This window comes from Ursus arctos, unplaced genomic scaffold (assembly GCF_023065955.2).
Source record: "Ursus arctos isolate Adak ecotype North America unplaced genomic scaffold, UrsArc2.0 scaffold_24, whole genome shotgun sequence".
NCBI lineage: Eukaryota > Metazoa > Chordata > Mammalia > Carnivora > Ursidae > Ursus > Ursus arctos.
In genome coordinates this window covers 22,143,410-22,157,961 of record NW_026622919.1, presented here as the reverse complement: position 1 = coordinate 22,157,961, position 14,552 = coordinate 22,143,410, and the positions used below count along the sequence as shown (strand labels likewise).

The following is a 14,552-nucleotide window of genomic DNA, read 5'->3' as shown; positions in this document are numbered from 1 at the left end:
CCCCAGGGCAGGTGTCAGGAAAAGGCTGGGGGCTCCCAGGAGCCCAAGGATACCTTTCCCTGGGTCCTCCCCCTCCTCCGCCCCTGCCATCTTTCCCCATTCAGCTTGTTACTGCCGGAGAATCGATCCCTAACTTCACTCCCGCCCGCACGCTGACCTAGTTTCTGCCTCAGTGCAGAGGGGACACGTCCTTACACGCTCCTAGACGCAGAGCGCTGCACAGCCAAGAGATGGACGCACGCTCAGTGCACTTGGGATCAACAGATGCAGGAGTGCATCCCCAGACACACTCAGGCTCGTGCACACGTGTGTGCATGGCCGGAGACACATCCCCAGTTCAGGAACATGTCAGGGACCACTTCATGGGCATGTTCACAAGGCTCCCTTGTTCACAGGGCCAAGGAACTCAAGTGGACAAACATCGAGGCACTGATAAGCCATAGACGCAGTTCCCCACAGGGGCTCCCCCACTCCCTCTCCAGCTCCGGCTTCCAGATCCTCATCCTCTAGTCCAGGAAAGCACCACAGGAAGTACATGGCTCCCCACGGCAGCCCTGCTGCCATGCTGCCACAGCCACGGGATCGGGAAGCACTCCAAACCCAGGAATGGATCCCCTCTTCCCTCCACTGTGCCCGCCCTGTGAAGCGGCAGGTGCCTTATTTCCCCATGACAAGACCCTGTACCTCCATGAAAGGGATCAAGGGTCATTAAGGTGGAGAGGCCATGGTCTACGGACATCAGAGGAGGTGGGGCAAAGCAACCCCGAAGATGGGTCCTTGAGCATCTTAACCCCTCAGCTGTTCCTCTGCTAAAACAAAGACTTGATTGCACAGGTAGGGCATGCGAAAGTCTTTGTAAATGGCTAAGATCTGCCACATAAATGTAAGAGATCATTATTTATTCTGCCTGGCAGTGCCTGTGTGGGGGCAGAGGGGATCTCCCATATCTGCCTCCTGACAGCCCTGTCCTGTGTTACAGGAAGTCACTCAGCCCAGGAGGAAATGTGGACTGAGGCCCGGGGAAGACAGGGTAGGCAGAGGGCAGGCTCCTGCCACTATCTGCCCCACCCACACCCTCATATTTTAAAGACTCTGGCTCTTAACTCCCAGAATGCCTCTGCAACCCAAGTCCTGCTGTCATCGTGCGTGGCCTTGGGGGTCCCTGCAAAGCTGGCAAGGTAAGCAGCCTCCACTAGCCAACCGCCTTCACCCCCACCCCCCACCCTGTTCCAAGCCTCCTTCTTTCCATGCAGCGGCTCTGTGCCCTCCCCAACACCCTCCATGCTTCTCCATTTTCTGCTGAATTCTTGCCCCCCACCCCTGGCTCAACTTCCTTCCCTGTCCAAACCCTGGATCCATCCCTTTAGACCCTCATTCTCGTGACCCCTGACGTCTTCTGCCTGTAATGGGAGGAATTCCCACCCTGGGCCTATCCCCCTCCTGCTGCACTCCTAGACACCAGCGGCTAAGCTCAGCTGGAAAAAGCCCCCCACCCCCAGGAAATCTGGTGGCTCTCCCAACTCTGGGTTTCCAACTGCATCCTCCTTGTTAGCAGATTCCTTCTCTCAACCAAGCTCTACCCAAGTCTCTCCCCTCCCCCACAGCACTCCTCAACCTCATCTCCTACTTCTCAGAGAAAATGGAAGCTCTCTAGAAAGTTCTTTTCCCTCCCTGCTCCCACAGCTGTCAACTTGCCTGTCTTCACGCTCGTCCGCTCTTCTGTCTCTCGCGTGTGCGTGTCTATCTGTGCGCATATGTGCATGAGTCAGAGCTCGCCTGGGAACACACATCCCACCCCACCCCACCGCCCCCCCTCCCCTGCCTCCAGTCCACCTGAGCTCAGGGTCTCAGCCCCTGCCCCTTCAGAGAGGCCGCACTCCTGAGTGAGCTGGTCCTTTTTCCAGCATCTTCAACCCCCCTTTCCCCCATGATCATGCTTGATGCAAGTCCCCCTCTAGATCCTTCTCCATCTCTTGCCTTGCCTCTCAATAGAGTCACCAGTGACCTCCTTGTTGCCAAGGCCAGTGGGCCTTCTTTATCCCTTGTTTTCTCCAATCTGTGTGCAACATTCAACACTGTTCCCTTCTTTCTGTTTCTTGATGCACTGTCCTCCCTTGGTTCTTGTGTTAGTTAGGATAAGTTATAGCGTGCTAGTAGCCTAACACAATATAAGATCAGAATGCAATATAATATGGTGCGCCTGGGGGGCTCAGTTGGTTAACTGTCTGCCTTCGGCTCAGGTCATGGGCCCAGGGTCCTGGGATTGAGTCCTGCATTGGGCTCCTTGCTCAGTGGGGAGCCGGCTTCTCCCTCTGCCTGCTCCCCCTGCTTGTACTCTCGCGCACTCTCTCTGGCAAATAAATAAAGTCTTTTTAAAAAAATAAAATAAAATAAATTGCAATATAATAAAACAGTAGCCTAGCTAATTTTTGTTCGGCTAATTAATGGTATTCGTTGGGCTATACTTAAATTGTATTAGCTCGGTTAGGCTAAGTCGTATTAGCTCAGCTAAACTCCTGTAACAAAGAGATCCAAAAAAGACGGTGGCTTAAAAATGTAAAGTTTCTTTCTTCTCTGGTTCAGAGTGAGCATTCCAGGGCAGTGGCGACCCACTGAGCAGGCATTCCGAAACCCAGGCTCTCTCTGTGGTGTTGCTGTACTGCCCCCTAGGGCATTATGGGTGACTCAAGCCTGGGTAGCCGCCATGCTGGGCTCTGGGGCAGGAAGGGGAAAGGGAATGTAGAAAAGGTGTATGTAGGGTCTCAAAGACCAGAAGGGGAAGCGCCACACCACCCCCTCCTGGCTCCCCACTGGAGGGAATGACATCACATGGCCACACCTGACCTTGAGGGAAGCTGGGAGGCGAGTCAGCTGGCAGCCCTTGAGCACAGATTCCAGTGGCCAACCAACAGGGATCATCAGGGCCTCCTCGGCCTCTGTCCTACCTCCCAGCTGTCCCTCTCACTTTATGGTTAATGGCCCTCAGGGTTCTCTTCTCGGCGCCCTCTTGTCTTGACACACATTGCCTGGTCATTCTTGTCCAGTCATATGCGGACAACTCCAAACATTTCCATCTCTGGCCCAGATTTCCCTCTTGAGCAGCAGACCCACCTGGGCACCAGAGGCCAAAATCTGGGATCCAAGCCAGACTCCCAGACTCCTCCTCTCCCTCACCCCACACTCAATGCTGGCAATTCTACGGCATAAAGGCCTCTCCAACGAGGACTCTGCTGTCCTCCTCGCTGCTGACTCTCTCATCGTTTCTCACAGCTTCCAAGCTGGTCTCCCTGCCTCCTCACGCCCTCCAATACTTTGCACCTTCCTCCAGTGAAACGTGGGCATGTGTCAAGGCCCTAAGCCCTCTTCTCTTCTCCCTTTTCAGTCTTTCGCTGAATCCCACATCCAGCCCCCCAACCTCCATTCCCACGGACACACACGTGACTCACACGAGTGTATCTCTAGCCCTCTCCTCTTCACTGAACATCAGACCCAAACACCCACTTGGATGTCTCAAAGGCATCGCGGACTGCACGTGTTCAAATCCGAGCTCGGGATGTTCCCCCAGCTCCCACTCCAGCGCAGTGTTCCCTGTCTCATTGTCAACCCAGGGTCTAAGGCCAGAGCCCTGACGCTTGCTGTTATCACTGCCCTCTCCCCCATCCCCCACCTGACCCTCCCCACATCTGGTCAATGGTACTGCACGTGCGTCTACGTTGCTCCATGTCTGTATCCCCAGCCCTGCCACCCTCACCTCTTGCCTGGACCGTGACAACTGTCTCCTCACCAACCTCCCCCCACCTGCCTTTGCTCCCGCTCCCTCTGTCCACTCTGAGGACACAGTGATCCTCTCCAAACACAAATCTGTTGGTCACAGCTCTGCTTAGACCCATCTCTGGCTCCCCAGTGCTCTGAGAACAAGCCAAAATCCTTTCCTCGGCCCACAGACCCTGCGAGATTCAGCCCTACCCCTGCACAGAGGCCCTCTCCCCCTACTCTAGGCCCTGGCCACACTCCGTTCTTGGATACACCTAGCTCACTTGGCTCCCCCAGCCCCAAGACCTTGATCCAGCTGTCCCTGCCGCCTGGAACACTTCCCTCCCCTCTCCCTGGCGTGAACCCTTGGTCATCTTTCCAAGCTCATCACCAGCCCTGCTTCCCAGAGATGCCTCTGCTCTACCGGACTAGGTCAGATCCTCGGGGCACAGCCTGCGGCCCCATGCACATCTCTTTCACAGCACTTGTCTCAGCTGTGTGATTGTTGACTACAACGATCTGTCTGGCCCCCACCCCGCAAGCTCCAGAAAGCCAGGACCCTGACTGTTTGGCTCATGCTGTCTCTCAATGCCTGGCACAATGCCCCGCACATAGTAGGGCCTCGATTAATATTTGTGGAACAAAAAGTAAGTAAAGGAGAGTTTATGGCCACCGCAGTCTGATTGGGCCATCCTTCAGGGCTCTTTGTTGCCTTCAGAATAAACTCCTTACCCTGATACACAAGACCTTTTGTGATCTGACCTCTGCCTACTTCATCTCTTGTCATTAGTACCCCGTGCTCCAGGTAATGCGATCTGTTTAAGAGTCCCATTCACTCAAGCTGCCCACTCTGTGCTCTGTCCTCAGCACCTCCCTGACCTTCACTTCATGAATTCCTATCTACCTTTGAGCTACAACTCAGATTTCTCCTCCTCTGGGAAGTCCTCCCTGATCTCCCAGGGCTCCTACAAGCTCCATTGTTCCTTCAGCCTCACGAAGAATCTCTATCTTGTCCTGCCACACTGTGGCCGTTTGCTCACTTGTCTTTCTCCCTTACCAAGCTGCAAGCTCTGGGGAGAGAAATACAAGGTTTTAGCTATTTCTCGTCTCCAACCTTTAGCCCACTGTCCAGTTAATGCTTGAGTCAGTGTTAATGCCCTTCGCTTCTTTGCTGCCCCTCCCAGTTCCTTTAACATTGGGCCACACGACTTTATACACAAAGCTGAAAACAGGAAATGACCCACAGATCTATGAACAGAATCTAGGAATTGTAGACTACTCATACAATAGAAATACAACATGGCAATGAAAAGAATAAATGCCGCATAAAACAGCACAAGGAATACGAATGTTGCATAAAAGAAGCCAGGACCAAAAAAGTACCTGTCACTTTGGTGAAGGTTAAAACCATTCCGAGTGAAGCTGATAGAGGCCAGCGAGGGGGTTCCGCCCGGGTCAGGGGACTGACTGGGAGTGAGCCTGACGGAGCTTCCCAGAAGCCGAGACGAGGAACGGGTGGTCATCACACGGGTGTGTACATGTGTAAACATTCATCAGGCCGGATTTTCATGCATTTTAACGTAGCTACATTTCCCTCTATTTTTTTAAAGTGCTAGAATTTTGCAATCAATCATCAGGGATCACACACCTTCTGTGTCTGAGTCACTTCCTGCTAGAGAGTCCCCTGGTTTTAGGTGGTGATAGGACACATCCCGCTCCCCAAGCCCAGAAAGGATAAACCACTGAGCTGGGGTAGACAGCACGTCTGTGCAGAGCCCACACCCCACAGAGGAGGCTGCACGGCCTCCTTTCTCCATGCGCCTTTAGGCTGCTCAGGGTCTCTGTGGTCCTGTGTCCTTGTGTCTCTGGCACAGAGCTCCGTGACTTCCAGATACCGGCAGGAGGCTACCTCTGGTCTGTAGCTGGTTGCCGCTGAGGTGGTGAAACATGGCCGCCGTGCGGTCATTAGGAGCCCAAACTCGGGGGCGCCTGGGTGGCTCAGTCAGTGAAGCATCCAAGCCTTGGTTTCGGCTCTGGTCATAGTCTTGGGGTAGTGGGATCGCCCCGCATCGGGCTCCCAGCTCAGGGTGGAGTCTGCTTGATATTGTCTCTCTCCCTCTCCCTCTGCCCCGCCCCCCACTTGCCTGTGTGTGCGTGCGCGCGCATGCTCTCTCTCTTGCTAAATAAAAATTTTAAAAATCTTAAAAAAAAAAAAAAAAAAGGAGAGCACAGGGATGCCTGGGTGGCTCAGTTGGTTAAGCATCTGCCTTCAGCTCAGGTCATGATTCCAGGGTCATGGGATGGAGTCCCTCATTGGGCTCCCTGTGCTAAGGGGAGCCTGCTTCTCCTTCTCCCTCTCCCTCTGCCTGCTTCTTTGTCATGAATAAATAAATAAAATCTTTAAAAAGTAAATAAATAAAAAATTAAAATTAAAAAAAAATCACAAACTCGAACGGCACAATTCTGTGTCGGCTTAACCTCTCTATACCTCAGTTTCCCCAGCTGTGAAATGGGGATAATAATAGTACCTCCCTGGGGTGCCTGGGTGGCTCAGTCGTTAAGCGTCTGCCTTCGGCTCGGGTCCTGATCCCAGGGTCCTGGGATCGAGCCCCGCATCGGGCTCCCTGCTCAGTGGGGAGCCTGCTTCTCCCTCTCCCACTCCACCTGCTTGCGTTCCTTCTCTTGCTGTATCTCTCTCTGTCAAATAAATAAAATCTTTAAAAAATTAATAATAATAGTACCTCCCTGTTAGTGTTGTTCTGCAGATTAGATGAGTGACTAGGCATAAAGCCCTTAGAACAGTGCCCGGCTCCAAGCAAGTGCCATGTGTTTGCTATGACAATTGCTATGAGGGGAAAACCCAATCGACAGACCAGAGTTAAACTGCACCTCCACTGGCTGTGTGACCTCAGGAAAATTAATTAAGCTCTCTGAGCCTTCATTTTCTCAACTACTAAACAAAGATAATAATGCCCATCTATTGTTATGAAAGCAAGATAATGTACACAAAGCACGTGACTTAGTTCCTTGTGTGTGGAGACCATGTCCAACACATCCCTCTCCCCAGGCCCCAGCACTGGGAGGTGCTCAATTGCTTGGAAGACTTCCTTCCCCCACCCACCCTTCTCCAGCCTGGCATCATCCTCTGGCACTAGCAGACAGCAGCATCTAGTGGACAGCTCTAGAACTGCATCCTGGCCAAGTGCCCCTCCCACGCTGCTGTCCTTTAAATAAGCCTTTTAAAATATGCACTCTGCATTGGACAAGTACTCATTAGGTGCCTGGTGTACAGGACACAGATCCAGGACCGAAAGAAAATGAAGCGAAAGATACAAAATGACTGTAGAAAGACGAAGAAAAAAATCACAACTACAACCTTATCATCAATAACCTTAATTTTTTTACTTTAATTAAAGAAAATATAAACACCTTGTAGCGGGACTTGGCACACTGGATAGTTGTCTTCTTGGGATGTTTCTATGATTACAGGAGTGATTTTGAAATGTCCGTTTCATGTTAATAACTCTCAGTTAAGACCAAAGCAACGAAATGAAAGCTGAGGTCAGAAAGGTGGTCCCCCGCCCCCCCCCCCCGACAGTGGCCTGACTTCGCTTCCCAGGCTCTCCGTGGAGGGGGGAATGGGAGTGACTGGCTCCAAAGCCCCTATTCTTCCACTGCCCTCCACCACCCCTGCCCCAGACATAAAAGAGTAAAGAGGGTCTAATGTTGGCATGGATGACATCCAATGCGGGGGATGGGGGGCACCAAAAAAGGCTTTGTGGAGGAGACGCCATTTCAAATGGGCTTTGGAGAAGGAAGGTAGAGAAAAAGGTGGGTGGCTGGGGAAGGAAAGGCAATCCAGCGTGATGGACCACATGGTGTATAAAGTGAAGAAACTGGGCCAAGAGAGTTAGGGTCAAATCCTAGAAGGCCCCAAATGATAGGCCAAGGAGGCTGCATTTCATAAAATCAGGGGACCTGCTGAGTAAGAAGGTAATCAGATGTGAGGGGATCAGAGGAAAACCAGAGATACAGAAATTAGTTAGGTGGCTACTGCAATGGTCCAGACTAGGCATCCTGCGGCTGCACCCTGATGGAGTGGAGAGGAGAGGCACTGGAGAAGCCAGTGGGAGGCGGAGGTTCAGAACTAGCAGTGAGTCAAATGAGAGGACACGGCGAAGATTCAAGGGACTAAGGATTGGGGAGAAAGGCAGAGCTGTGTCCAGAACGTGGGCTTGACCAGGGGGTCTGATGTGGGCAGGGGGTGGAGACACTGAGCTGAGTTTTCAATAGGGAAAGTATGATTTGCCAGCAACCACTCAGAGATCGGCTCAGGAGAGGGGCTGAGCTGGAGGGAGAGGAGGCGGGGACAGTAATTTCGACTCACTTACCTATGCGAGTGCCAGATGAAGGCTTTGAGAGGGACAGACAAAGGGAATCATGGCGGAGACGTGGGGGTGGAGGGTAGACACCCCGGGGCTCCGTATATTTTAAAGCTTCCTGAGGTCAGAGGAAGAAGGGGAGGCACAGAAGACAGAGCAGGGACTTCTTACGGAAGAGAACTAGGAGACCTTGGCGAACATCCAGCGGAGGTCATGGAGAGATACGGGGGTCAGGATGGCCAGGAGGCAACCATTGGATTCGTGGCTGGGGGTCACCGTGAGTGACCCTGGAAAAAGCTATTTCAGGGAGGAGTCAAGCTGCAAAGATTAAAGAGGCAAGAAGCAGAGGGTGTGGGAGCGGCTCCCAGGAGGAAGGAGGTGATGGTGAGCAGGGCTGGACTAGGGTGAGGCAGGCGAGGTGCCTGGGGAATAAAATTTAAGAAGGCCCTCACTCTCAGGGTTGTGCAGGCGGTCCTGATGAGGAGGGGCCGACAACCGGCCCCAGAGCTGTCGAGAGGTAGGGGCCCACGGAGACAGACCCTCTGAGACCAAAGGAAAAGAGAAAACCCAGTAAGAGATACCCAGGCAGAAGCTAAGACCCCTGATCTCCAAACCCCGCCAAACACAGGGTGGCCACTGGCAGAGCCTCAAAGGACTTGACGTCTGGGTGGGGAGAGGTAGAAGGAAGGACGCACAGGGACAATCTGGGAGCAGGGGCTGGAGACACCCGCAGAGGTCAAACAGAACGGGAGGCAGGGAGAGCCTCCCCGGACCCTCCTGGGGAGACTGACCCGCCCTCCCTGGCTCAGTGAGTGTTGTGGGTGGTGGAGTCCTAGCATCCTGGGGGTCAGCTGGAAAAAGCAAGGAGACCAAGTCTAGCCTTTCTCCAAGCTGCCCCAATTCAGGGAGACTTGCCGCCCCACGTGTCCAGAGGGGCAGCACCCCAGACCAACCCCACACACTGCAGCACATGCTTCTTTCCCTCCAGAAAATCTGGGCCAGTTTCTTCTTTCAGGAACTCCATTTCTGTGGTGGGCTGAATGGGGGCACCCAAAAAGATGTCTGTGTCCTAACTCCCCTCCCTCTGGACCCTGTGAATGTGACCTTCTTTGGAACAAGGGTCTTTGCAGGCGTAACGACATTAAGGTTGTCAAGATGATATCATGCTGGATTATCTGGGTGGGCCCTAAATCCAATAAGTGTCCTTATACGAGACAGAACAGGGGAGGGCCACGTGTAGACGGACGCAGATGGGGAGTGATGCGGCCACAACCCAAGGAAAGCCTGGAGCCTCCAGGAGCTGGAAGAGGCAGGGAAGGGATTCTCCCCTAGAGCCTTCCCAGAGAGAGCATGGCCCTACTGACACCTCAATTTGGACTTCTGGCCTCAGGACTATGAGAGAAAAGATTTCCGTTGTTTTAAGGCACCAAGTTTGCGGTAAATTGTCACAGCATTTGCAGGAAAATTAATCCAGTTCCCTGTTGTGCAGAATGGCTAGAAAGCTTCTAGAGAAACTTCCAGCCCTGAGTTTCAACAAATTAAACCATGCAGCAAGAAAGGGGAGTTCCAGGTCTGGCCAAAAGGTGTGTTTTTTAACTCACCGCCCAGACTCCTTCCAGGCTAAGGCTGAATGCTTAATGCTTTCATTTAAGGAGGAAGGAGGAAGACAGACTAACTGCATCACATCCCAGGGCTCAGAGGAGTCCGCCAAGGGTATTCTACGACACACCTTCCTCCGTCCCCCAGAGCGTGCTGCATCCTGCCCAGGAAAGGGCCATCCTGCTGGTGGAAAGGGCCAAAGCTGACCCGCACTGACTACTAAAAGCGGGGAGCTTTCGAAAAACAGGAGCCTGCCTTGCTGAATTTCTCGTTGCAAACAAAACCCCCTCTTCACAGCGAGTCTCTTCCTACCCCTCACATCTGCCTTCTTCCTCTGCCTTCCCCATTCTTGGGGGGGGCAAAATAAGATGGATACCCCCCCAAAGCACAGGAGTGGGAGGCATTCTCCCCGCCCTCCCCCCTCCTCCCCATAACACAGCTGGAGGGGGGATGGGAGGTCAGCAGGGTTCATAAAGGCCAGATGTTGAGGAGAAAGAGAGCGAAGCCCAACCCACGCCCACCCACCCCACCCCCACCCTCACCCTCACCCCCATCAGAGAAAAAAAATTAAAAGAGACGGTTCTTAAAACAAACAAAACTTTTGTGGCCCAAAACAGTTTTTCTCAAGAATCTGCTCTATGCAAACGATAACAACTTTGTACAAAGCATTTTCACAGAAAAGGAGACAAGTCCTTCCCCAGTATCGTACGTGGGAATTGTTCCTCCCTCACCCCGTTTTTGGGGGAAAAGGGGGTGCTATTGACTAGTGTGGGCAGAAGGGTCACTGGGTCCCTCACTTGTTGGGCAGATCTACCACCCCCAGTTTCCCCTCACACCTAAACTTGGAGTCTCCCTAAGAGCTAACCGCCCCTGACCTCACCTGGGTGGAAGGGAAAGCGATTCCACCCCTCTCGGGCTGGAGGGGATCCTCCCAGCTGCCGGGTGTGGTCCAGGCCTACCTCTCCCCTCCCCCCTGGAAAACAGAACCTCTGACCTCAAAACTAATCCCCTGGCCCTGCCCCCATCGGATCCATCAGGTCCCTGACAACTCCCAAAATGCCTGAAGTTAGGGGAGGAAGCTGAAGATGCCACAGCCCAGCTCCCATTCAAACCCAAACTTTGTCCCTTTGGGCCCGGCCGGACCCTTGAGGTTACGGCAAGAACCTTTTAATTTACCCCCTCTAGAAGGAGCAGCTAGCCTCGCCTCTAGCCTTTGAAGGGGCTGAGTTTGGGTGTCCAAAGAATGGACCCAGGCCTGCCCTCTACCTCCACCCCCTCCCATCCATAAATCGGTGGAGAGGACCTCGAAAGGCAACTTGTTTGGTCTGATTTTATTGATTTCTTCCACCTTCCATTACTTTCCCTGGGAGTCTCTGGCCCTTTCCCCAGGCAAAGTCTGAGCTTTCGGAAGGGAAGAGGTCCCTTAGCCCTGCCCCTCCCAACAGGAGTAGCAAACTGGGGAGGGGGCTGATGGATCCAGGGGGAGGTCCTCTTTCACCCACCAGACCTTATAAACTGAAAGCAAACAGGAAAAATTGAAGACAGAAACTCCAAAACTGGACAAAAGGGAAAGGCTGGTGGCTGAGACTGAGCTCTCGCCAATTAGGGGTCACCTGCCTTGGTGAGGGGAGAAGGCTTAAGAAAAGAACAGGGAGGGGGTGCTCTCTCCCTTGCCCAAGCTGCCCCCTCCCCCATGAAAGCTCCCTTGGGGCTTGGAGTGCTGGGGAAGGCCTGAGGGGAGTGAAGGGTTAAAGGCCTGGATGGTGGGGGTGGGGGATGCCCCCAGGGAGCTGCCAATCACCTCCCCACCCCCACCACAGCCCCCTCATCCCCTGGCTCGCCCACAGAAACAACCGGTTTGTCCATCACCAAGGTCTCTCTCCCTCTTTTTTTTTTCCTTGTCTTTGAGCGGTAGCCTCCTTTGCTCCCCCTGGGGTGAAGGCCCTGCCCCCAGAGATCCGAGATGGAAGAGGGGAGGGATTGGAATCTATGTCATTAAGCCCTTTTCCGTTAAGCCTTCTCCTGACTCCAGCCCTTGGTTCGTCTCCAAAGGATGAGGGGGAGGGGGTGTCACCCCAACCAGTTAGGTGCTTGAAGATCACTGTCATTTGAGGTCCCTCTGACCGCAGCCCATAAAACGTAAAGGGAACAGGCAAATGTGAGAAACGAGGCCCTGTCCTCCAGTCCAAAGTTTGGCCGTGGCCCCAACTTTTTCCCCCCTTGGCAGAAGAGGTCTAGCGCTCAAAGTTCCTCCAAGTTGATACCCCAGAATTTGAGGCCTGGGGGCTCAGGGACAGCAGGACCCCCTATCTGCCACCTCCACAGCGGGTGGGCAGGCGGGGGCTTAGAGTCTCCCTGGAGGCGAAGCGAGGATGCCGGCCCTAAGTCTCCGTCCTCCCCCACCACCAGGGCCGGGGGGCAGGGGAAGGAGTCGAGGAGGCTGAAGGTGCTCGCGGTGGGGAGCGTCGGTGCAGGGCGGCGGGGCTGTGCGCTGCGATGGGGGGGCGGCGGCCGCCGGCGTTTCTTGGCGGTTCCCCGGGCGGGCCCTTTTGCTGGCGGCCGCTCGGGCCCCCGGCGCAAACTCGGAGTGTCGAGAGCGAAGCCCTTCGCGTAACACCAAAGTTTCGACCGGCGGATCAGACGATCGAAATGTTCCTGGCGGAGATCGCCGGGCGCGGCCGGAGCTCCGCCGGCCGTCGAGGGGCTAGCGGCTGGTGCCTCGGGGGCGGCCTGTGGGGGGTTTCCATCGACTGCGGCCGTCTGGCCCGGCGCGGGCGGCTCCGGCGCGGCCCCGGGACCCGCGGGCTCGGTGGAGAGGCCCGCAGGTGGCGGCGGAGACCGGGAACCGGGCTCCTGATGGGGGCTGGCGGCGGGGCCGGGCTGGGAGTCGAGACTCGAGGCGGGCCGAGGTGGAGCCGAGGCGGAGCTGGTCGGAGATTCCCGAGGGCGCGGGGGCGCCGGGCAGCGGCCGGGAGGTAAGCCGGAGCGAGAGCCGAAGTGCGGGAAACTGCCTCCGCCCTCTTCCTCCTCGCCACGGCCCCGGCACACTGCGGCGTCGGCATCCTGACCGGCCGGGGAGTTCGGGTCGCTGGACCGCCCGGCTGATCCCGCGAGGTGCTTCAGGCCATCCGCGGCCCAGCCGCCGGTGCACAGGGGGACGCGAGGGCCCAGCAGCACCGGGGCCCGCGGCGCCAGCTCCCCAGGCCCCAGGCCCAGAGAGGACGCCCGAGGTTTGGCAAGGGCGCAGAAGGCAAGGGCACGCAGGCACAGCGGAGAGAACTCCTGGGTCCCCCGACGCGGCTTCCGGGGTGTCGGGGAGCAGGGCGACCCTCGCGGGGACGCCGGCACTGCGAGGCGGGGAGCGGGGCACAGAGTTTCCATGGAACCGTCCGGGGGGGTGCCCACTGCGGGGGCCCTAGTCCCAGCGGCGGTGTGCCCTGGCTGCCCGAAGAGCCCACGGGCGAGGGGAACATCGCCCCCCCTCGACGGGGAGGTCTCTGCTCACGGGCGCCCCCGGCCCGCAACCCCGGGCCGCGGAGCTCTGGCTCCCTTCTCGATCTCGTCACGCGGCCCTCCCGGCGGCCGGACTCCTGGGTCCCTGCGAGTCCCGGCGCGGTCGGCCGCCCTTCCTGCCGCCGCGTTCCCTGCGCAGCCCCGGCGGGAGCCCCTCTCGAGTAGCCCAGGGCGCAGAAGCTGGGGAAACAAAGCGGCCGGCGGCCGCGGGAGGCGGGAAGGACCCCGGGCCCGGCACCCGGTGCCCGGGCCCAGGCGGCGGGGAGGGCGCCTTCCGCCCGCTCGGCTTCTTTCTTCCCCGCTGGCTCCAGGAGACCGCGTTATAGAGAACTGCCCCCTCGCTGCCCCAATACCAGCGCCGGGGCCGCGAGCCCGCCGCTGATTGGGCGGCACTGCCCGTGACGTTAGCCCGGACCCCACCCCTCCGGCGGCACCGCCCCCGTCCCCATTCCGCACACAGACACACACACGTGGACCCGGCGCGGCGGCGGCTGGGAGGGAGGAAAAGAGGGAGCGTGTGCGGGTGGGATCGCGAGGGGCGAAACGCGCCGCTGCACGTGGCTCGGCGGCGTCCCGCTACTGAGTGGTCGCAAAACAATCCGTTTTTCCCTTAGCAGTCACGGTTTTCGCATCTGTAAAATGGGAATGTGCGTATCTACCCTCTTGGGGCGGCCTGAATAAACATGGATGAATCACAAAAACAGTGTTGAGGGAAAAGACGACATGAGGCAATGGTTGTTGACAAGCTTTGCACGGCAGGGACTCCTGTGGGCAGAGAATGTTTCCTACCTCTCTGTTCTGGTGCCCTAGAACAGGGCCTGGCACACACGGGGCGCAAAAACTGTTGAAAAGTAGTTAGGACTTAAGTGTGTGCAAGATGGACAAAGGAAAAAATAAATTCGGAGGGGGGGTATTATTACACCCGCGGAGGACGATAAGTAGACTTGTTTCCAGTTCTCTAATGCAGTTTCTAAACGCCCCTTGAGCAAATTCCAAGAGGCTGGCTCTTCAGCCCCCTTAAATACCAAGACGTTGTCCTCTGAAGCTGAGCGGCCAAAATGGGCTGAGGAGTCCAGAGGAGGGGACACCCAGACCGTCTTGTCAGCCAAGGAGAGTGATGCAAGGAAAAGGTAAATCCCCCCTGGCGAAAAAATCCTGATAATGAGGGACCACCTCCCGACAGCCCATACTACCCCCTTAACTTTCTTTAGTTTCTGTATAACTTACTATTATATGAAAGTCTGTGAATGTATTTATTCTTTATTGTCTGTTTCTCACTAGTCTGGAAATGAGCTGATGAGAACT

The 14,552-nt window shown here is 55.7% G+C and overlaps 1 protein-coding gene across 1 annotated transcript; it reads right to left on the bottom strand.

Annotated features, from left to right (window-relative positions):
* Positions 1-10,343: 10,343 nt before the first annotated feature.
* On the bottom strand, positions 10,344-13,554 carry EPOP (elongin BC and polycomb repressive complex 2 associated protein). Its single transcript, XM_026513010.4, has one exon. The coding sequence runs from the start codon at positions 13,113-13,115 to the stop codon at positions 11,976-11,978; it is 1,140 nt and encodes a 379-aa protein (XP_026368795.2). The 5' UTR covers positions 13,116-13,554; the 3' UTR covers positions 10,344-11,975.
* Between the last annotated feature and the right edge of the window lie 998 nt (positions 13,555-14,552).